The sequence below is a fragment of the Phascolarctos cinereus genome, unplaced genomic scaffold (genome assembly GCF_003287225.1).
Source record: "Phascolarctos cinereus isolate Bilbo 61053 unplaced genomic scaffold, phaCin_HiC Scaffold_4;HRSCAF=312, whole genome shotgun sequence".
Lineage (NCBI taxonomy): Eukaryota > Metazoa > Chordata > Mammalia > Diprotodontia > Phascolarctidae > Phascolarctos > Phascolarctos cinereus.
In genome coordinates, this window is record NW_027555847.1 from 406035890 (window position 1) to 406061280 (window position 25391).

The window sequence follows — 25391 nt, forward strand, 5'->3', positions numbered from 1 at the left end:
ATACACACACACACACACACACACACATATATATATGCACACATACATATATATACACATATATGTATACATATACACACACATGCACATATACATAAAAGTGTGCATGGATATATATTATATACGTAAATAAATGCATATGCCTTTATGACTAGTTAGCTGCTGTTCACAAGTATAAAAATGGTCATGATATTCTGTTTCCTGCTCTCTCTCTCTTAGCAATGCAGCAAAAAAGCCTCTGCCTCATTATTGTGGATTTTGAAGTCATCTGGAATAATTGCAAATCGTCCCTGGCCACGGATCACTCTCACAGTTACCACCACTACCATTATATTAACCATGGCCATCTTCAACATGGTAAGTGCCTCAACATGTATACTTTGAAGCTCGTGACAGTCTAATCATTTTCTGTTTCTATCATATTTCTTAATGACTTTTCACAGCTGAGGCCTGCAGTTGTTTTGGAGGGGAAAATAACACCATTTTTGTTTTATGAAATTTTACTTCAACGTTCAATAAGATCGTTAGAAGACAGGTGAGATTATCTTCAGAAAGCTATGAGATGAGGAAGCTTCATGGGCTACTTCTGCTATGGCTATAGACCAAAGGGCAAGGAAGGACAGCAGATGTTCACCCAGAAGGACAACAGAGAAATAGGAGTGCATGGTCCCAAAGAAGAGCAAAGTTGGAACCTTCAGTAATCCATGCCAGACTCTAATGCCAAATTTGGTTCATTTGCTACAGAAGGGGGCAATATGGGGTTCAGAATGTATATTATCTAAACTTTCCATTTCTTCCATTTGTGCTTGGCAGAAGGTGGATGCTCAATGTTGATTTCAATTCATCTGCCCCAAGAATCAGGCTAGGAATATAAATATAATTGCCAAATTGGGATCAAAAGACCATGGCAAAGATGACAGAGTCAGAGAGGAGTATGTGGCATGGCAGCAGCTGAGAAAATACTTGATCATGGATTTCTGGGAATTTGTTTCTCCTTAAGCCTTTCTTGCCCAAGAACAGCTACAGCTGTCACTGCTATTAAGAGCTGCTCTTCTATGACATTTAGGCGAAATCTTTGTTGGGCTTGGCCCTCAAGGACTCTAGCGAAAATGTTGTCATCATGAAATCAAAAACCAGTGAGTTGCATGTGGCATTTAAAAGCCCTTCACAAACTGACTGGAACTTGTATCTGCATGCACGCACACACACACACACACACACACACACACACACACACAGACTGATGAATGTGTATATAAATGTGATACATATAATATATATATATACACATAAAGTATATGTGTTTATTATATGCAGTAATATATATGGATCATATATGTGTGTATGTAGATACATATATCCAAAAGGTGATACATATGTGTCTATGTAGATACACACATAATACAATATAATAAAATATAAGATATATCCCATATTTATTTATCTATGGAAATGTTGTATTCCCCTAATAATGGAAGAATTTAAGCTCTTTGAGAATAGGGACTTTCTCATTTTTGTGTTTGTATCATTTTTGTGTCCTGTTCTAATTCAATACATTTAATGGAGAGGCTACTAAAATTTTCTGGTATACTCATATATTTTAGTAATAGCTTAACCTGGACTTTCATTGTTCCTTGATGAATCATGCTTTTAAAGTTTCAGAGAGATTACATGGATCTTTTGCTCAGGTGCAACAAAATTTCTTTGCTAAAATTTCAGAAACTATATTGTGAAATCTGGAGGCATTTTCAAAGTTTGGTTTTTCTTATTGGGCTACGTGATTTTCCTTTTCATGAAACATGATCTTTAGTTCCAAAATTTTTTTGTTTGTTTTATTTTGTTTTATAATACATAATAGCCACCCTTTTTTTCCATGAGGACTTTTAAAATCTTTGAAACTTAACTAGCAAGGAAGATTTCCATGTGAATGTCTTAATATCATCAATAACTGTGTTCCCCAAGGTTCTCAGTCTAGTTTGCAAGCCAATTGCTCTGCAGTTCCATTATTTTCATGTTATAATCATGAATTTCCCTAAAATATTATTAATAGCCAACATATCAACCATTATAGCAGTGCTGAATGAGGGCCAATGCATCAAGTGACCTGAAGATGGTTCAGAGAGTCTTTTAATTACATTTGTTTAAGATACAAAGCTGAATAGGATTTAAATGTCATTAAGCATAGAAATAAAATTTAGTATCAGCTTCAAAAGACAGAAAAAGAGATAAAGACCAAGAAAACATGAGACAAAAGAATCAGCCCAGGAAGCCATCAAAGGAAGTAATGTATCCTCCAAACAATCTTTGTTCCTAGTGCATTAGTTCACTTTTTGACCTTGTCATCATAAGTCTTATTAAAAATCATTTAGTGAGTGCCTCTTCTGGGTAGCATACTATGCCAAATGTTTAGGACACAATGAGATATAAGTCAGAATCACAGAATTTCAGAGTTGGTAGCATCCATCCAATTCAACTCCCCCAAATCCTTACTACAATATACCAAACACATATTCATACTCCCTTTACTTGAAAAACTCCTATGAAGGTAAATTCACTAATTCTTGAAGCATCCCATTTCCATTTTTAATTGTTAGAAAATAAATCTTTATATCAACTCTAAATTTGCCTCTTAGAAAATCCATCAGTTGTTCCTAATTCTATCCTAATTCTGAGATGAACCAGAAATTTAATTACTATCATGTAAAACTGGACAGCCTCTTAAGTACTTGAAAATATAGATCATGTATCCCATGAGCCTTCTCTTCTTTAGGCTAAAAACTCCTATTCTTTCAAATGATCTTCATGGTGTAAGATGTTGGGGTCCTTCCCACTTTTCATTACTGTTCTCCAGATATTCTTTAGCCTATCAAAGCCGTTCCTAAAATGCAGTATTCAGAAAATGTTTTGTATAACATGGGATTGTTTAACCTGGAGAAGAGATCACTTCAGAATGGCATCATAGCTGTCTCTAGGTATTTGAAAGATTGTCACATGGAAAAAAAAGATTACACTTACTCTACTTGATCCTACTGGACAGAACAAGAAACAATTAATGGAAGTTGTAGAAAGACAAATTGTGATTTGATGTAGAGGAAAAAGACTCCAAAATTTAGAGGAAGCAAAAATGGGTTTCCTCTTCATTAGAGGGGCTGTATGTCCACTGGTTGGATATGTTTTAGAGAGGATTCTTGTTCAGGTACAGAGTACATTAGACAGTCTCTGGGGTACCTGAAATTTTGTGATTGTCTTCCTACTGTTGAATAGACTACAATCTAGTCAGAGGAACAAGACATCTATCTACATAAATAGAAAAACAACAATGAAAGCTAGTATTTTTAAAGAGTCAGATGAGTGATTCATAAAACAAATGACATAGGATTTTTTTAATATAAATTTATTTGTTTTTAGTTTTCAACATTCCCTTCCACAAGTTTTTGAGTTCCAAATAGTCACCCCATCTCACCCCTCCACCCACCCCAAGATGGCACACATTCTGAATATCTCTTCCCTTAGTCTGTCTTCTCTTCTATCTCTTCCCCCCTTCTCTTATCCCATTCTCCTTCTACTTTCCTGTAGGGCAGGATAGACTTCTGTATCCCATTTCCTGTATTTCTTATTTCCCAGTAGCATATGAAAACATTTATTTTAAACATATGTTTTTAAAACTTTAGGTTTCAAATTTTCTCTCTTCCTCCCTCCCCACCCACCCTCACTGAAACAGCAAGCAACACAATATAGGTTGTACATGTGCAGTTATGCAAAACGCTTCCATGGTACACATGTTATGAAAAATTAACTCTATTTCCCTTAATCCTATGCTGCCCTCCCATTTATTCTTTTCTTTCTTTTGACCCTGTCCTTCCTCAGAAGTATTTGCTTCTGATTACCCCCTTTTCCAATCTGCCCTCCTCTCTATCATCCCCCTGCTCTCTTGTCCCCTTCTCCCCTTATTTTCCTGTAGGGCAAGACAGATTTCCATACACAATTGAATGTGTATGTTATTCTGTCCTTAAGCCAAATCCTATGAGAAGAAGATTCCCTCATTCCCTCTCACCTTCCTTCATTTCCCTTCCACTGTAGGAGACTTTCCTTTTCTGTTTTTATTTTTGTGAGATAATTTACCCGGTTCTACCTCTCCCTTTCTTCTTCTCCAAATATAATCCTCCCTCATCCCTTAATTTTATTCTGCAGATATGACCCCTTAATCTTAAACTCACCCTGTGCCCTCTATCTATCTATCTATATATACATACATATAATTTGTTTCCTCCAACAACCCTAATACTGACAAAGATCTCATGAGTTATAAATATCATCTTTCCATGCAGGAATGTAAATAGTTCAGTCTCTTATGATTTCTCTTTCCTTTTACCTCTTCATGTTCCATTTGAGTCCTGTATTTCAAAGTCAAATTTTCTATTCAGCTCTGGTCTTTTCATCAAAAATGCTTTGAAAGTCCTCTATTTCACTGAATGACCATTTTTTCCCCTGAAGGATTATACTCAGTTTTGCTGGGTAGGTGATTCTTGGTTGTAATCCTATCTCCTTTGCCCTCAAATATTATATTCCATACCCTGTGGTCCTTTAATGTAGAAGCTGCTAAATCTTGTGTTATCCTTGTTGTGTTTCCACAGTACTTCAATTGTTTCCTTCTGGCAGCTTGTAATATTTCCTCCTTGACCTGGGAACCCTGGAATTTGGCTATAATATTCCCAGGAGTTTTCCTTTGGGGATCTCTTTCAGGAGGAGATCTATGGATTCTTTCAATTTCTATTTTGTCTTCTGGTTCTAACATATCAGGGCAGTTTTCCTTGATAATTTCTTGAAAGATGATGTCTAGGCTCTTTTTTATCATGGCTTTCAGATAGTCCAATAATTTAAATTTCTCTCCTGGATCTATTTTCCCAGTTGTTTTTCCAATGAGATATTTTACATCGTTTTCTAATTTTTCATTTTTTGCATTTGTTTTACAGTATCTTGATTTCTCATAAAGTCACTAGCTTCCAATTGCTCTATCCTAATTTTTAAGGAAGTATTTTCTTCAGTAATCTTTTGGACTTCCTTTTCCATTTGGCCAATTTTTCTTTTTAGGGCATTCTTCTCCTCATTGGCTTTTTGGACCTCTTTGCCATTTGGGTTAGGCTATTTTTTAAGGTGTTATTTTCTTCAGTATTTTTTTGGGTCTCCTTTAGCAAGCTGTTGACTTGTTTTTCATGATTTTCTTGCATCACTCTCATTTCTCTTCCCAGTTTTTCCTCTACTTCCCTTACTTGCTTCTCAAAATCCTTTTGAGCTGTTCCAAGGCCTGGGACTGATTCATATTTTTCTTGGAGGCTTTGGATGTAGGAGCTTTGATTTTGTTGTCTTCTTCTGGTTGTATATTTTGATCTTCTTTTTCACCAAAGTAAGATAATATAGTCTGACTCTTTTTGAGCTGCTTGCTCATGATCCCAGCAACTTACTTGAGTTTTAAAGTCTTTGTTAAGGTAAGAGTCTGCTTCCAATGTGGAGAGTGTACTGTCCCAAGCTTCAGGGGTTTGTATAGCTGTTTTCAGAGATACTTGTAGGGACATGTAAATTTTCAGTTCTTCCAAGGTGGTATGATAAGGGGCGAGGTATTTACTCCTTTCCTGGCCTGTGACCACAAGTACTCCTTTCTGTCCTGTAACTGTGAGGAGGGGTTTCTCTCCACAGACACTATAAGCTCCTCCACACCAGCACTCCTCCTTACCCCAGCTCTGCCACCCAGAACTGTGACCCAGATCCAAACATGGGCAAAGCAAGTGATTCCTGCCTCAGCACTGGCAAACAGATCCCTGCAATCCCTCGCTGATCAGCCACTGGATTCCCCCTCAGTCTGTGGGCCAGAAGCTCGGGAAGCAGCTGCCCCCCCCCGGCCAGACTTTTGGGGAATTGAGCTGAAACCCCTCCTTCCTCTCTCAGCACTGCAGAAACAGACTTTTCCCACTGACCTTCTAAGTTGTCTTTAGCATTTGTGGATTGAGGAGTCTGGAAACCTCCACAGCTGCCAGCGATTCAGTTCTCTGAGGCCTGCTCCAGGTTAGCTGCAACCTGTGTGCCCTTGCCTCAGTGCACTGTGCTCCCAGCCAGCACAATATACCTTTCTGATCAACCATCCAGGGTGTCTTGGGCTGGAAATTTGTTTCACTCTGTCTTTTGGTGGGTTCTTCTGCTTGAGAATTTGTTTAGAGATATTTTTTATGAGTATTTGAAGGGGTTTTGGGGAGAGCTCAAGCAAGTCACTGCTTTCACTCTGTCATCTTGGCTCTGCCCCCGATATAGGATTTTAGGGGAGAAATACTCAGGAAAGTAGGAGTAGTTATAATTAGCTTCATTGAGTGAGTAGATTGAGACTTAAGCTGGTGAAAAGACAGAGAGAAAGATGGCAATTCTAGATGAAGAAAATGGCATGACCAAAAGTGTAAGGGAAAGTGTAGGCATTTCATGAAAATAAAGACTCATCACATTTGACTAGAATGGGAATTCATGTAAAATAAGTTGAAGGTGTAAGGAAAAGTTTTTTAGAGGCCTAAAATGCCAGGCTGAGGAGTTCTGATATTACCCTGCAGGCATAGGGGAGCCATTGAAGGTACCATCAGAGGAGACAGAGTAGAGGAGTACAAAGCACTGTTTTAGGAAAATTAATCTGACAACACTCTCTATACAGAATGCATTAGAGCAGGAAGAGAAAATATTTACCATTGCTTTAAGTAAAATCTCAGTATTGTATTAAGAGTTAGTATACAATTTCTAATCTAAGATAACTTTGGAACATTCTCACACATTTTTAAGAATAAAGCTGCCACCCTTCCTATATCTTCAAAGCATCAAGGGAGAATATTCCAGTCAAAACCTGCAATGAGAAATAGTCATGTTTTGCTCTTAGATTCCTATTAACACAAATGGTGGCTTTGTTAAAGTCATTTGAGTACTCCAACACAGAAGATATCATTTCTGGATGATAATCTATATACTTGGGTAATGGCAATAACTTCTGGCCTATAAAGGAAACATGTAGTAGTACATTATAACTAAGAAAACCAAATAACAATTCCTTGGCCTCTGGAAGAGTTACAATCCTTCCCCAGGTTCCTAACTTACTGTAAGGGAGAAACTTAGACACTAGGGATAAGGTATACAATTTAATTTTTAGTATATTCTTTTTTCTGAAAGTCCCCTTTCATATAGTTTTGTATATTTGCAGTTTTCTTTTTTCACAAATTATGGTTTGGGTTGAGGCTGTATGTAGGGAATTAAGGATCTAGGTTACTACCAAGGGTTACCAAGATATCATAACAGCAATAGAAGGTGCCTTGAGAAAAAATAGGGTACAGTAAGCTGAGGAGGATAGAAACAGAAAGAGAAGAAGCTATATCTTTCTGTGTTAAGGCTCATAGAATCCACTATGAGGCTATTTTAGGGATGTCCAGTTTCTCATGGCAGGTAATTCATACATTCATTCATTTAATGAGTTTTTTATTTGTTTAAATACATACTCTATACAAGGTACTGTTCTAGGTACTGGAGATACAAAGATAAAAATGAAATGGTCCTTGCTTAAAGGCACTTACATTCTGCTGGGAGAAACAAAATATTCACAGATAAGTCAATACAAAATAAATGCAAAGTAATTTTCAAATAAAGAACACCAACAACTAGAGGAGATCAAGAAGGATTCCAAGTAGAAGGTTATACTTCAGCCAAGCTTTGAAGGAAGTTAGGGATTTTTAGAAGTAGAGCTGCGGAGAGAATGCATTGCAGGCATGAAGGATAACCCCTGCTAAGAGGAGGAATTAGAGGGGAGACACTAGAAGGTGGGGGATAAGTAAAGGTCTCACATAGGAAGTAAAAAAAAAAGACTCAGAACAGAGACAGGGCCTTAGGTGACCCATGGGGGCAGGACACTGTTGCTAATTTTATCCTGAAAAGGAGACTAAGAAAGATCAGAAAGGTGGGTGGAAAAGCAGTTTGCCCTAAAATTGTTGCTGTTCAGTCATTTAATCATGTCTGACTCTTTATGATCCCATGGACCATGGCAGGTCAGGCTCTTCTGTCCTCCACCATCTCTTGAAGTTTGTCCAAACACATGTTCATTTCCTCCATATCACTATCTATCCATCTGATGTCCCATTTCTCCTTTTGCCTTCAATCTTTCCCAATATCAGGGTCTTTTCCAATAAGTCCTGTCTTATCATTATGTGATTTAAGTTTTTAAAAGTATTTAAGCCTCAGCTTCAGTACTTGTCCTTCCAATAGGCAGCCAGAGTTACTTTCTTTAAGTATTGACTGATTTGATCTGCTTGTTTGAAAGTGTCAATTCTGTGGTGCTCGGCTTTCCTTATAGTCCAATTCTTAAAGCTATAGATTGCTACTGGAAAAACCATGTTGTTGTTGTTATTCAGTCACTTTCAATTGTGTTTGGTTCTTCATGACCCCATTTGGGGTTTTCTTGGCAAAGATAATGAAATGGTTTGCTATTTCTTCCTCCAACTCATTTTATAGATGAGGAAACTGGGGCAAACAGGGATAAGGTCACACAGCTAGTACGTGTCTGAGGCCAGATTTGAACTAAGAAAGATGAGTCTTCCTTGACTGCAGGCCCAGCACTTTATACATTGCAAACTGTAGCTTTGCCTATATGGAACTTTTTGGGCAAGGTAATGTTTTTGCTTTTTAGTATGCTATCAAGAATTAATAAGGAAGCAATTTCTGTAATTCTTCTATAACCTAATCATTAAATACATTGTTCATCTGTATATGTAACAGTGCTACAATGTTATATAAAGTAAAAATATATAAATAAATATATTGTATATGTTAATATATAAATACATACATATACATATATAAAGTAAAAAAATTTTATATTAAAGTTTGTGTTCTAAACTGGACAAAATGAAAACATGCAATGAGAAGATAAAACAATCAAGCATTTGATTGATTCTTTATAGGGTGTTGTCATGTAAAGAACAGGCATATGATTTTTTTAAAAATTCTTCTTAAAAGATCGTTTTTGCCCCTTATATAACCAGTATCCATTAACTAGTCTTAAGAAAAAGGAAAAAAAGAAAAGAAACAAGAGATTTTATTTGGGGAACAAAAAGACTAATTTTTTCTAACTAAATATCTGCAGGTTAGAGGAGGAATGAATGACAAGTAACTAAATCAGTGTTTATAAATACTTGATACGATCAGCATTCAGAGTATGCAGGGTTAGGCCTTCAACATAACACAAAGGAGTATTTGGGGGGAAAATGTACATTGTATAATAATAGCAATGTGTTAAATTTTACTTCCTTACAAAACAATCTATTGCTTGGTAAATGAGGTAGAAAGGCCTATAGCAGAGATACATTAAAAAATTATCTTTGGAGAAAGAAATAAAAACAAATGACTTTATTTACTGACAGCTTCTGGTGCATTCTATAACAGCTGTGAGGCAGGAGATAAGCTAAATTGCATGCTTTTTTTTTCCTGTTCATGGAAGCTCAGAGAGAAGAGATCACAGCTCCTCAAGAACTGACACTTTTCTCAAAGGTGTAGCAAAAGGTCTGTGCCTTGGAATTAATGACACTCGCCTCAGTGGATGGTCCTCATACACTTGGTATAAACCCTTGGACAGTGGGGACTGTTTTGTTTTTAGTAGAGTCTTCAGCATCTAGCACAGGGTCTTGTACATAGTAGGTGTTTAATAAAGCAATTGAATTGAAATAAGTCAAATTTTTAGATGCTAAAATGATAGAAAATCAACATTAAGAAATAAATCTACTGAGTAATTCCCTCCTATCTGATATACAATGAACACCAGAGAGAGAAAGACCTGTAAATCAGTGTTATTCCTTTGTGATTATTTGCTGAGAAACAGGTTTCAGCTTTTCAAATTGCCTGAAATTTTGATATATATATCTGGTTACATGGTAAAAACAACTACCATCATCTATACCTCAGTGTACCATAATCTGCCATCATCATTATTTTTCAGGTGTTCCTTACAAAATATTCATCCCGTCAAAACAGAAAAATTGAGGATAGAATTTGAAATCATTTGAACCTGACTCAATTCAATTCAACAGTTATTACATACAAAGCACTATGCTGGATGCTGGAGTTACAAAAACAATAGTCTCTACATCACACAAGATTGCATCCTACTAGGGATATGCCATGTATTAGATGAATAAATATACACAACAATCTGAAGAGAGAGGGTGCACTAAAAATGTGGGAGGTCAGTAAAGGTTTTCTATAAAGGGTGACATATAAGTCAATTTTGAAGGAAGACCAAAGATTCCAAGAGGCAAAGGTAAGAAGGAAATGGATATCAGGAATATGAAGGCATAGATATATAGGCTCTATGAAGTCATGGACATTCTAAATGGGCAGTGCAATGCCAAGTCCAAGAAACAATTAATAAATTAACCTGGCCAGAATATCGAATGATAAAGGCCTGAACTTAAGGTGGTGAATTGATGACTAGAGAGAAGAAAATGAGTGTGAGGGGGCACCTAGGTGGGCAGTGGATAGAGCAGTAGCTTTAGAGTCAGGAGGACCTGAGTTCAAATGTGACCTCAGACACATAATATTCACTAGCTGTATGACTCTGGGCAAATCACTTAACCCCAATTGCCCCACCAAAAAAAAAAGTGTGAGAACAAGTACAGTGGTAGAATCGACAAGGATTCATATCTGGTTGGGTATCAGAAAGTGTATGGGAAAGGAAAGAGACAAAAATGACTCTGAGGTTGAAAATCTAGATGACTAGAAGGATGGTGGTATCCTGAAAAGAAATAGGGAATTTTGGATGATGGAAAAAAAATTAGGTGGAAAGCAATTGAGTTTTGTTTTGAAATGTTTAAGATACCCATGAAATGTGCAGCAGACAGTTGGTAACTGGTAATACAGGACAGAAGTTCAGGAGAGAGATTAAGGGCAAATATATAAATTTTGGTATTATCTGCATCAAGATGATAAGTGAACCCACTGAAGTTGATGAGGTCACTGAGAGAAAAAGTTTACAAAGAAAAGATAAGAACCGAAGATAAGAACCAGCCTTAGGGAGCACCCAGTTAGCAGGAGGGACATTGGAAATGATACAGCAAAGAAGCCACAAAAGATGAAGTAGACAAGCTAGGAGAACACTGTTCTGGAAAGCCATGGGAGAAGAGGGAATCTAGGACAAGTTGCTGATCAATAGCATCAAAAGCTAGAGAGGTTAAAAAGATGAAGACTGAGAAAAGGTTTACATAGACATATAGAACATGCAGTAAGTTTTTACTGTGTGCCAGACACTGGACCAGGCAATGGGGATATAAACAGAAGCAAGCAAATCTCGATATACAAGGAGCTTATGTTCTAATTGGCAAAGACAACACATGTGGGAGAACAGGAAAGTGAAGCAGTGTGGGAGAAGAAAGGACAATGAGCCCACTGAGGAGAAAGAGAAATACGGAGAGAATCCATGTAAAAGTAAGGTGAAGCTTAGCAGGGGACTCACTTCCAGAACCTACCTGCCTGGACTCTTAGGAATTATAATAAGGGTAGTAAATGTTCTACTATTTGATTATCATTTTGAATGTCTCTATTTACTTCCTTTGGGAGGAATTTTCTAGATGAATTGATTTGCATTTGAGGACTTCATCTCTCTTGAGTAATTCTTAGCAATTACTAACATATTGTCTCTTTTCTAAAAAATGGACCAATAGTTTTTCTACCACAGGTCACTTAGTGAATTTTTTCAAGCAAGGTATTTGGAAAGAGAAAGGAGAATACTGGTTAGGAAAATTATCTTGCTTTTGAAAAATGACAAATAGCATCTTTCAGATCTTCACTGGGTATTTGGGATTGATGAATTCAAATTTGTTTCAGAATTTGTCTCCAAGGGAAAATATTATATTTTCATTGCATTGACTTGAAAGAGATGAAATTTAAGTGCACTCTGCCTAATAAACCTATATGTATAGTTCCATTGGGCTTATTTCTGTATTCAAGTGGTAGGTTTAGAATGCCAAATATGTATATGAAAAATTGAAAAAATAAAGCTATTCAATCCAAATATGTTCAAATATCTAGATATGGATTTTTATTATTTTTTGTATGGATGTTTAGAGTCAACCCTCACTGTTGAGAGCACTGCCACTCTTTTCTTGACATATTTAATAAGGTATTTTGCATCATATTTTTCATGCTGTCCTCAAACATTATTTTGAGAATCTTACTGTAGTTTAATCATAGCTTTTATTAGATACAAGAAAAAAGTGTTTGACCAATCAATTTGCAACTACCTAAAAAAAATTACAGGATAGCAATTATGGTGGCTTTGTGAAGAGCAAACTCTGCAGGGCAAATTTAATTTCTTTCTGTAATATACACTAAAGAGGCAAGGAAGCAGCAATCACAATAATCTAGCTAGACTTTTGGAACAATGACATTTTAGTGAACAGCCTAGGAAGAAATGAACCAGATATGAAATGTAAATTATTGATTTTGTACAGTTCTTTTAAAAAGCATGATACTGAGTTGTATTAAGTATGACAGAAAATCTTGAAAGTGATTCTACAATTCAAATCCTTATTAAAATGTCATGTGAAGTTTGGGTCTCTGCATTTTTTAAGGGATGTGGAAACCAGAGGACACTAAGAATAACTGAAATAATTAAAAGAATGATAGGGTGGGGGTGGGGAAGGGATGGTAGTTTAACTGTGATAGAAGAAAGAACACCAGATTATTTCTTAATAACTAGGTCTAAGAATCTGACAAAATATTATTAGGTAACAGGGGCTTGATCAGTGGATTAATACAGAAAAAAATAAAATGATAAACCATCACACTCATTATATTTCCCAAAAGGCAATGGCAAATTTAGAGGACTGCTGAACAGATATTTCCCAATTACCTCAGATCTTCTTTATCTAAGAAACATACAAGGTCTAAATCTGCTGGGCATCCTGGAGACTGGACTGCAGGACAGCTAAACTCTCAAAATCCTGAGGTTACTGCCATAACTGGTATGGAAGAAAAACTCATGTCTCAGGCAATTTTTTTTTTACCAGACAGCCTATCAGGAAAAAAAAAATAATTAAATTCAAAGTATATTTGCTTAGAGAAATCCAAAGGGACAGAGATTCATACTACTTTTCAAAATCTCCTGGATACAAGCCATCTTCATCTTACAGTTTATAGAGTTCAAGAACAAAGACAAACTTTGGTAGTCAAGATTTAAGGAGGATACTGAGTTTAGGGAACAGAGTTTGAATCATCAGAGAGATCAGTACTATGATAACAACTTTGGACACTTCCTAGAGATTCACTTTCCTAAATCCATTCGGTCTGATCTACAGGAATATTCTTAATTGGATTCAGCAAAGGGCCTTTTGTTCTCACTAAAGATATTACTCTAATTAGTTTTTGGGAGGATTCCCTCCTGGGATGATTATGCCTGTTCCTTTAGGAACTGATTAGACCTTAAAATAATAAGGAAGGAAAGTTTTTTTGTTTCCTCAGAATAAATTAAGTGCAGAGAAGGTTTTCTACTCAGGTGAGACCAAGAACTTCAGACACTGAAAATATAACATTTTTGGATATTTCTTTTTTAATTAATTAATTTTGAGTTTTCAACATTGACTTCCATAAGCTTTTGAATTTTAAATTTTCTCCCCCCTCTCTCCATCTTCCTCCTCAAGATAAAGCTCTACATATGTATTCCTATTAAACATTTTTTTCATATTAGTCGTATTTTAAAGAAGAATTAGAACCAATAGGAGCAAACACAAGCAGAAGAAATAAAACAAAACAAGAAAAAAAAGGGCAAATAGAATGCTTCAATTGGTATTCAGACTCCATAATTCTTTCTCTGGATGTGGATAGCATTTTCCATCATGAGACTTTTTAATCAGACTACCTGAAAGCTATGATCCAAAAAAGAATCTTGATACAATAATACAAGAAATAATTAAAGAAAATTGTCCTGAAGTATTAAAACAAAAGGTAAAAGTAGAAATAGAAAAAAAAATCTATCAAACACAATCTGAAAGAGATCTCAAGAGGAAAACCTACAGGAATATCATTGCTAGATTCTGAAACCCCCAGCTCAAGCAGAAAATATTATGAACAACAAGAAAAAACAATTTAAATATGTCAGGGCCACAATTAAAATCACAGAAGATTTAGCAGTAGAGACACTAAAGGACCACAGGTCTTAGAACACTATATATATATATATATATATTGAAGAGCAAAAGAACAGGTTGAGGCCTAAAATATCATACCCTGCAAAGTTAAGCATAATTCTGAATGGAAAAAAAAAATGGACATTCAATGAATTGCCAGACTTTCAGGATTTTGTTGCAAAAAGACCTGAGATCAATAGAAAATTTGACATACAAGATCCAAGAGAAATATAAAGGAGAAAACTAAAGTTCAGAGAAAAATAAATAGCATTGGATATCGAGAGTGAGAGAGAGAGAGAGAGAAAGAGAGAGCGAGAGAGAGAGAGAGAGAGAGAGAGAGAGAGAGAGAGAGAGAGAGGAGAGTGTGAGTTTTGATCTGTGAGGAGTGTATGAGAATGCTAAGAGCTTTAGTTACTATTTGTAAAGAGATTTAGTTTTAATTGTCATCTATGAAGAGACTTTTCCTGTCAGGTTGAAAAGACCATAAGACAAGGTTTTGTCTAACCTTTATATCATGAATAATTAAGAAGAAGATTTTTAAGAAGAGACTGTAATTGGTATCTTGTGGAAACTGAGTGGTGGGACTGTGTACAAAAGTGAAGAGAAGAATTGAAGTGATGGTGAGAGGTAACTCTGGCTGTGATCTATGATAAAATATTGTAAATAACTATTTATGTCTTTGATATTATCTGTTACTCTGTTAATGAACCAATAACATTGATGTTTTTTTAAGTATGAGATTTAGGCACATAGAGGTTATTAACTGTTTATGGGGAAATTTTTTTCTCCAGTTTATTAAATAAATGATATTTAATAAAGTGATATAGTGATTCAGAGTTAACATTGATTAATAAGAAAGTAGTTGCAAATTTATTAATCAATAAAGAAATAATAAAACACATCCCTGGAGTATCTTAGAATTTGGGATTATGAAAATGAATGTGGTAACAAGTCAAGCCAGGATGAGGGGTAATTACCTTTTATGGGACACATGTAAAGGGAGTTAATGTAGTATGTAAAACTATGTGAAGTCAGACTGAGAAGAATAAATTATTACTGACTGGGGGAGATCAGGAATGGTCAGGAATCAAGAATATGTGGCATTTCAATTGTGCTTTAAATAATTGGTGGTAAACAATCAAATCAAGAGAGGGATAAAGGATATTCTCAGCAGAAGGATTACTGTGAATGAAAGCATGGAGGCCAAAATCATCAACAAGATTTTTTTTGTTAATTTTTGTTAATTAGCTAATTTATTTTTAACATTCATTTTAAAAAATTTTAGAGTTCTAAATTTTCTCCCATCCATTGAGAAAGTAAGCAATATACCAATTATACAAGCGAAATCGAAAGCATTATTTCCATATTAGCCATTCAATAAGAATATATTAAGCACCTACTATGTACTCTTAGGGATACAAAACACTATGCACCTTAAGGATACCAAAAAAAAAAAAAAAGCAAATGACAGGAAGGTCTTCTGAAGAGGCAGGATCTTTAGTTTGTACTTCAAGAAACTAGGAGGCATAGATTAGAAAGGAGAGAATCCCAGGTATGAGGGATGGATTTGAGAGATGGGGTATCTTGTTTAAGAAACAGCAAGGAAGTAGATCATAAAGAATCCTGGGAATGCAGACTGTAGTCCAGTTTGGAAGGCATGAAGTATTGTGAGGAAGAGAAAGAGATGATCTTAGACTAGAAAATTAGAGTAGACTCCAGAATTTCTAAAGTTACAACTCATATTAGGTTTCATAAATTGTATTCCATTTGTTACAATAAGCTCCAGCCAAAATACAATTTGAAAAATACCACATTGCTGCATATTGCTCTTCAGTATCTGGAAGGAAAAAAAAGAGGAAAAGCTTAGCGCCTCAGTCATATTTTTTTTTGCATCTTCCCTTTTACATGGTGATATGATTAAGAATTTAATGCTGTGCTTTTAATATCTAGAAAGTCTACTTTTATAATTCCCCAAAGTAAAGCATTTTCCTTTAACTTGTCAGTCCTTGATACATTATTATGCAAATGGATTATATTCTGCTTCCCCAGAAGCTGTATTTATAAAATATTGAACTCATAATTTTTGCCAAGAAATTTCTCTATTCCTTCCTATCTGATTTAAGGGTTTTGTTTTCCCCCCCTCATGGCTCCCACAGTAGCAGTCAAATAGTGATGGTAATGCTTTTGATCAATTCTGCAGTAGCAGATCAATAAAACTCTCAAGCTTCTTTGATTTGTTTAAATTAGCATTTTCCTACATTTCATTTAAGTAATGTGAGGCTGAAAATACTTTATTCAGAATCTCAGTGCATTATCCCAAATATGTTAAATAACCACACTTACTTTCTAGCTGATATTTGTTGTATTTATCCAAAAACCTAAGGTGGCTAATATTTGAATATTTCAAGGAGCTACTACTATAAGTAAATCGAGTTAACAGAATAAATGAGAAGATGGAAATGCTTTCAGTTTTAAATACTAATAGCATAAGATTTGTCTGTATACCAGGAGATTCTTTCTAGAATAATCAGTAAATGTAAAATCTTTCAAGTAGAGAAACTGGGAATCAAGACTTTAGCAAGGTTTAAATCTGCCCATTTTGGTGACAGTGACTCACAGTATAGATTAGTGATTAGCTTTGTCCTTAAGCAAAAGCTAAAACCTACTCACTCAACTTCACTTTCCCTCTTTAAAGTAGAAATTGGCACACTCTCTGGCTTCTAGATAGATTATCACTTTTATTCAGGGTGCTAATATAGCAAATAACCATAAAAGTGACCAATTATCCTCATTTCCTCAGGATCATGTTACACTGGGTGTATCTGCCTTTCTAGTATTGTAAAGAATAAATCTTTCTCAGAATTTTGCTATTCTTAATAGAATAGTCTACATTCTCCCCATCCTATGTGATTAGGAGAATTCCTAATCCGTAAAATAGTAGGAAATGTAATATGATATTGGTGCCAGGGATCCTAAGCCAACAGCAAGCAAAATGGTTTGTCATTTTTCCTCATTAATTTAATGTATATTTTATCACAGATTTTTAAATGCTGATTGACTCATTTAAATCAGGTTCTGAAATAAGATCAATGAAAGTTCTATAGCATACTTTGCAAAGGCTCTGATCTTTTTCATTGTAATTTGATTTTCTAATTAATACCTAAAAAGAAAAAAAATTTGAAACCCAGTATCAAATAGCATAAGCCTTGATATTTTTGCACTTTTAAATACATAGTTGGCTAAGAAATAACCCCAGGCTTGCAAAAGGGCTGGAATCCTTAATATTAATCTCTTTGTTTTAGGATAGTGATTAGATTCTTAGCTAAACAATCATTCATCTTTCATTGTAATAGAAAACTTCAGAAAGTTCCAGATAGAAAGACATTGGTATATTTAAAGCTAAAAGGCACACATCTGTCAACAAAATCAATTCAGTTATTCCTTTACCACAAAGGAAACAATGGGTAATTAATGAGTGAGAATTCACCCTCCTGAGTTTCCTTTCTTGATCTGGCTTATAATAATAATAATACACTGTAAAATTGTTTTCCTCTCACAGTTTTTCCTGAATGAGGCAGAAATAACACTCCCCTCAGATTTCAACACATCAAATTCAAGTTTCCCTGACTCAACTGACCAAAATTCTCAGAATACACAGAAGTATTTTTTCCTGCCGGTAAGTATATTTTACTTCTTTTTATATTGTATCATGCTAAATTCAACACCCATTAGGTTGTATCCATGTACTGCTAAGTGGTATTGAAGCTACAGGAAAAATGCTATTTTGGCTTAAGAGGAAATGAATATATCACAAAAGATAATGTATAGGTATCAGACATTCTAGTTTATTGTCTCTGAATTGTCTTTAAACTCAGACAGGCAATGGCTAATACCTTTTTAAAATGGCAGCTTCATCAAGGAAGGATCTTTCAAGTGAAATCTGTTAAAAGTCACATTTACAAATATGTATTGTAAAAGGACCAGCTTAATGCTATTTCATGAAAGCTATTAACTTTGAGTTTAAAGTCAGAAGTCTTGGGTTTTAGTTGTGGCCAAACAAATGGGGAAGTCACAATATCTCAGATATCTTTAACATGGGAATAAGAACCTTACCTAGACTACAGAATGACTGTGAGAGAGAAAAAAATGAACACTTCATTAACTTTAAATGTGAACTCCTATTTCATCTTCCTCTTCCCCAAATAGTTGTCTCTTCCAATTGTTTCTGCTTCTGTATGATTTAACATTCATCTGTAAAACACTTCTTGGTATTGTTCTTGAGAGGTAGGTTGGTACAGTGGGGGAATGCTGGATTTGAAGTCAGAAGAGGGTTGATTTCATTTGTTAACTCTAACTTTAGCTATGTGTCTGTGGGCAAGTCACTGGCCTCCCTGAGCTTTCATCTCCTGTTTTGTAAAATGGGCATAATAAAACCCTCAGTACCTTCCTCATAGTTTTATAGATTCAGAGCCAAAAAGGATTATTCAGTCCAACTCCTCCATTTCACAGATGAAGAAACTGAAGCTGCAAAAATTAAGTGATTTATCTAAGGTCACACAGCTAATAAGTAGAAGAGCTATGATTTGAATTCAAATCCCCAGGCACTAACGCAGCATTCTTTTCCATGTATGTGAAACATCTTGCAACCCTTAAAGCAGAATAAAAACATCACCTATCATTATCCATTTATTGGTTTATTTGCCAATTGTTCTATGTAGCAGTCTTATTTGCCAACTTAGCATGTAATCTCCTTATGGGGCAGGGACCATATCTTATAGCTTTTCTGTATTCATCCCAGCTCCCAGCTCCAGATACTTTCTTATACATATACCCTCAATAATTTTTTTTCCAGTTGATTCATTTTAACCAGCAACTTGAACACTTTGTGTTTCAATTTTAACACTTGTTATCATAGCCTCTTAAGTAAAGAGGTTCTTCAAATTGATGTAAGCGTTTTCTACACAAATATATTTCCTTCTAGGAATCTTCCAGAGAGGATTAATCTAATGTGCTAAAGCCCTTCCTCTAGACCTTTTATTTATTTATTTATTTTGGTGCAGGGTGGGAGGTGCAGGGGAGATATTTCATGAGTATCAATTCGATATTTGAGCTATCCATTTGTTATGGCCCAGTATCACTATTGAACCAGCCCAACTTCCTTTTCCAGTTGTATGTGGCTTTGATGTAGAGCACTTACATTTATTTAGTCTTTCCGTTGACCTTTGATTCACTTGTAGCTTTGATTCTTCAGAAATCAGGGTCTTTCATGATTCCTAGCTGTGGTACTGAAAAGCACGAGCATAAATCGTTTGCTAGCTAAACACTCTTTTGCCCTGGTAATGGTTTATACCAGAAAAGAGATATTAATCACTTCATTTTAAGTACTGACCATTCATACAGAAAAATCTGATTTGATCCTCACCTTGCCATCCGCGGCCTACCTCCTCTCTCCAACCATGTATCTTTTTAAAACATTCATATCATGTTTTTTTGTGATATTCTCTCTTGGCTCTCCTACTTGTCTGCTGATTTCTTTTCAGTCTCCTTTGCTGGGTCATTATAAATGTCCCATCCTTTAACTCTGGTTGTGCCTTGAGGGTCTGTCCTGATCACTGCTCTCTTCCTCTATGTTCTTTCACCTCTCTACTTTCGTACTAGATGTCTTTCCTGCCTGAACCAAACTTCTTCCTCATCCCTACCTCTTGCAATACCGAGCTTCCTTCAAGGCGTAAGTCAGGGCTTCTCTTTCATAGTAATCTTTTTTGGATCCCCCTGGTTGGTACTTCCCCATCTTCAAATTATAGTGCATTTCCTTATCTGTATAATTATTATATCCCTCTACAGATTTCACATTTACAGAATGTAAACTCTTGGAAGGCAGACTATGTTTATCTTTGCTTCCCCAAGGCCTAGCATGGTGACATTCACATAGAAAGCATTTAATGAACACTGTTGAATTGAATACACAGAAATCCATTGTAGGAAGCTACTGTAGTATAGTAGAAAGAACCCACAACTTGGGGTTAGGAACCAGGGTTCAAGTCCTGGCTTCAGCATTTACTATCTACAGGATCATAAGCCACTTAGCATCTGAGCTCAGGTGGCTCATCTGTGAAAATTAGGTAAGGTCATACTTACACTATGTACCTCCCAGAGTAGTTGAAAAAAGGAAACAAGCATTTATTAAGCACCTACTATGTCCTAAGCCACTTACAAATGTTCTGTCATTTGATCCTCACAACCAGCCTGGGAGGTAGGTGCTATTATTGTTCTCAGGGTAAATAAAGGTTAAGAAATTTGCATAAGGTCACACAGCTAGTAAGTGTCTGAGGCCAGATTTGAACTTAGGTCTTCCTGACTCCAGGCCCAGCATTCTACATGTTGCACTATTTAGTTGCATCTAGTCGAGACTGAAATGCTATGCAAAGCTTAAGATGTGAAAATATGTGAGTTGTCATTGTTTGATCTATAACTGGAATCATATATTGTGATTTAATGCATAAATTCTACTTCTTATGTTTACTCCCTGTGTGATCTTGGGCAATTAACTGAACCTCCCTAGTCCTCATTTTTCTCTGTAAAGTGTTGAGGCTGGACTAGATAGCCTACATAATCAACTTTGGAGGAAAGCCTGAAGTCAGAATAAGGTCCGACTCTGATAACCTGATGAAATCCTGAGATTAAAAAAAAATAATAACAAAAAAAAATACTGAGCAATGCTGCACTTGAGGGACACTTTGACCCTTTAGAGAAATGGTTACCTGACCTGTACTGTCTAATTTCTGTCATTTAAAAAAAATTCTACCTTTTAAGAACATTAGCAGCACACCTATATAGCCATAGCAAAGAAAAAACTTGCAATTAGTTTCTAACCCTACATTGTAATGAAAATATTCCTATATTGGAATCAACTTTAAAAAGAAAAGGCAGCTTGACTGGCAATGAACATTTCAAGATTGGTCCAGCTAATACTTTTAGATGAAATTTGGCAGAACAAGATTGCTATTACTTAAAGAAATTCTATACTCTTCTGTGACCTCATTTTAAATAACAGCAAATCATTAGAGGTCCAAGTTGAGGGGAGAAATGGGAATGGGAGGGACAGCACTGGGGAATGTGCAGATCAAAGTTCAAATTTATTCTGTCTCAATAGTGATGCAAAAAAAAATCATTTAATGGATTCGTTATCCAAAATAGAGGCTTGCAAATTGTCCTAATCTGTTGTAGCTACCTTGGACTTTTCATGAAGTAGGCAGAATAAACCAGTGATGCTGAAAGTAATAGATTTTCATTATGGGGAAATTATGGTGTTATTTACTTGTTATATAACAGAATCCCAAAATTTCAGAGCAAAAGGTTGGTCAAGGGCAATGTATTCTAGCCTCTATGAATCGAATATGAGGATTTTCTGTACAACGTGATGGAGAAGTGGTCCAGACTTTGCTTGGAGTCATCCCATGAGATAACAAGCTACTACCTCATTGGGCAGCCCATTCTATTTTTAAATAGCCTTAATTGTTAAGAATCTAGGCAAGTTCCTTAATATCACTGGGCCTTCATTACCTTATATACAAAATGAGGGACTTGGGTTAGAGCTAGACTTATATTTTTATGATAAGAAAATTAGCTTTCAAAAATCATCCAAAATGAACCTCTATATTGGAAAAACTTCTGGCACCTCATAACAGGGGAAAGAGACATTTTTAAAAACAGGAACATTCCTGGAGTCCTCCAATTGACACTTCCCAATAATTGGCCCCCTGTTCTGACTTTTCAAAAGGTCACCCCATTCACAAGCTTTCCTTATAATGTAATACAGAACTGCATGAACATGAGGAAAGAAGGAAAGAAGCATACCATCCTGCCACTCTTTTTCAAGAGCTAAATCTTTTTTGTATACTCGGAAAATTTCATAATTAGACTTTTATTATGCTCTTTTCTCTCTCTCATATCAGGGCAGTTGTAGTGTAGAATGATCACAATTATTTACTTCTAGGGACGTTGCAAAATAGAAAGAAGGAGTAGCTTTGGTTTCAACTATCCCAGTTCCTCCTCTCCATTTTCAATTCAATTTGGTGGGACATATATTTCTTGATAGGCAGTTCCACTTATCTTTAAGAAAATTTTTACTGAGGAAGAGGGTATGATTTGGGAGTATTGAATTTGACTTTTCTCACCTAAACATTGAGACAAATGGTATTAAATGAGTATTCTTCCTAATATGCCGGATACTTCCTTCTTGTGAAATCAACGTAAAGACCCATGGATGAGAAAGAGTTTAATAACTTTGTTACATAGTTATAATAGAGTTCAGAACACATAAGTGATGAAGAGTTCAGGAATTAGAGAAAAGGAAGTCTATTTTCATGCTTAAAGATTGTATTATGTAGTAAGTATTTTAGACATCCATAATTTCATGTTTACTATTTTAGGTTGAAAATTCTCACTAGCAATGATTTTTCCCCCCAGAACTAGTCTTTTTTTCATTTTGTACAGAGCAGTAGGTTGTACATAGACTAGCTAGGCCATGGGTAACAATATGATAGAAGATATTACCCTATCTTACCAAAGGAACCCTTGCACTTGGAGTTTTCAGTTATTAGAATTTACTTACCCCCAAAAATTGTTCTTACTGATAAAAAGTGTTACAAGAGTTGATAATAACCTATGTCCTAACTGAACTAGGCTATATCCATGTCCCACCAGAACCAGAGAGATAGAGTATCATAGAGAAAGGGAAGATAATAGTGGGGACAAACTGTTAGGGAAGATGCATATAATAGAGATTTCCTCTGAAGTCTGATACAATGTCCTCAGTTAAGAAATTGGGGGGAGGGATGTTGTTTTGGAGAGAATAGAAGGTGAGTGAGATAGAGAATCAATTTAAGGAGTAGGAGAAGGGTTGTCTTACTGCAGGGAGGGTCCAGCTAAGACTTGAAACCGAGTCTTCCTGACTCCAAGGGCAGCTCTCCATCCACCACTCTAGATTGCTTCTCTTCAGCACAGTTCTTACTGAAAATAAATTGTCTTGGTATGTAGTTATTGTTATTGCTTTTCTTTTCAAAGAACCCAGGTAATATTTTTGCAATCGATGAAAAAATTAGATTTATTTCTTTTTTTTCAATCAAATAAATGTTCAGTAGTAAAATCAAAACTAATCTAAAGGAATCACTTAGTAATTAAGTATAGTAATTATATTTAAAGTGTTTCAAAAATATGTTTTGTTAAAAAATTATAAGTACTTGGATAAAATTTGTTGAGTTGAGATTTCACTGTACCATTTCAAAGTACTATAAAAAAAAAGTTAACTCTTTACTGTGTCAGTAAATGGAATAGACAGTATGGTATACATAGCATTATAAATAATGAATTGAGAAGCTGGACACCCAAACTCCTCCCACCACTACCAATTTGCTCTTTTATTTTCTAAGGCTCAGGTACCTTCTCCTCCACCAAAATCTTCTCTGATCCCCCCAGTTAAAAGTTTTCTCTCCTTCATCAGTTTTCCATGAACCATACTTGTCGGCTTTTTTGTATGTTGTATTCCCCTAGTTGAATGTAAGCTCCATCGCAGCAGAGACTGTTTCAACTTTGTCTTTGTATCCCCAACACCTAGACCAGTGTCTTGTACATAATAGGAGCTTGGTAAATGTTTATTGAATTGAGTATTGCTTTATAAGGCAGGCTCAATACTACTTGCCATCAAATATTTATAAATACTTTGGTCAGGGGCAACTAGGTGGATAGAGCTCTGGCCTTGGAGGCAGGAGGACTTGAGTTCAGATCTGGCCTCAGACACTTGACACTTACTAGCTGTGTGATCCTGGGCAAGTCACTCAACCCCAATTGTCTCACCAAAAAAGCAAAAAAAAAAAGCTTTTGTCAAAGACTCTATTAAAAAAAAATCTTTTTAATTGCCTTGCAAAAGATTACTTAAGACTAAGAACATCCCCATAAAGAGACACTGTGGGACAGTGCTTAGAGTCCATTCGGACTCAGGAAAGACCTGGGTTCTAGTCCTCTGACACACACAGCCTAGGAGACTCTAGGTAAATTGCTGTACCTCTCAGTGTCCCAGGTAACTCTCTAAGATTAGAAGAAACCAAAAAGTTGCCAATCACTAATAAATAGAAGGATTTTCCCCATATCATTGAAAGCCCTGTCTCCTACCCAAAACAAACAAAATCACCAATAAGTTAACTGATTTTCAAGCTGTATTTGTGGTCAAAATAAGTTTTCTGGATATAATAATGATTCTTATGGTTCCTAACTTGGAGTATTTTCTGTTTGAGTTACATAGGAACCATCCTGAAGCAACTCTTGTAGGAGTCTTTGAAATGTCAACATTTCCATAGTCTTTAGGGCAGGCATCATTCAGTTGCACCACTAGAAGACCCTCCATTCAGTTTAGACCAGATCTGAACTAGTCTCTGGGGATTGAGGGATGAAATGTTATTGAATGAGATACCTGTTATGTGTTCATCTTTGATGTGAGTTTTAGCTACATGAGGTTTGGAAGTTGACAGTATAATGTTGGTGGTGATATTGAGTTTGTTCTTCTGATTTCTCAGATCAGATTCTAAATAAGTTTCTTGGTTTTTCCCCATGTTCCAGTATTTCATTTACAGCTGCATTCTGGGCTTGATATCTTGTTCTGTTTTCCTACGGATAAACTATGAATTGAAAATGATAATCATGCTGATTGCACTTGTGGCTTACAATATCATCCTCTTACAAACTCATGCCTCTATACTTGATGACTACAGCAACTTTCTTATTAAAAGGTAGGTTGTGTTCTGTCTACATGAAATCTTTTTGTTTGTGAACAGTAAAAAAAAAATTGGAGTAGTGAGTAAATGCAAAATGGGAAGATGTTTGTTATTATTCCATTGTTACAATGTAGTAATTATGGGAATTGAGGACATCCTTGGAAATCATTTATGATAGTGTTTGCACAGTAATTACAGCAGTGGAACTGAAAGGAAATTGTTGGAAGGGAGAGTTTACATAGATGTTTGTTACCATATGTCCAAAAACACATCTGTATAATTGTTATGAGTCTTATTAATTCGAGTTATGATTTAGCATTAGGCAGCATCCTTTGAAGAGAAGAGACTTCTTACAGTGTGCTAAGGTTGAAAAAATAGAATATAAGATTTCTTACTATACTAGAGAATTGGGGGGATTGAACTTCATTAATTCTTA

General features: G+C 35.6%; 1 protein-coding gene across 1 annotated transcript in view; it reads left to right on the forward strand.

Annotated features, from left to right (window-relative positions):
• The window catches only part of ADCY2 (adenylate cyclase 2), a 554774-nt gene that overhangs the window by 475596 nt on the left and 53787 nt on the right, over window positions 1–25391 (forward strand). The window contains exons 16-18 of the mRNA XM_021004443.2: window positions 220–357; window positions 17746–17862; window positions 24801–24970. Coding sequence (XP_020860102.1) covers window positions 220–357; window positions 17746–17862; window positions 24801–24970 — 425 coding nt within the window. The remainder of the gene's footprint in view (window positions 1–219; window positions 358–17745; window positions 17863–24800; window positions 24971–25391) is intronic.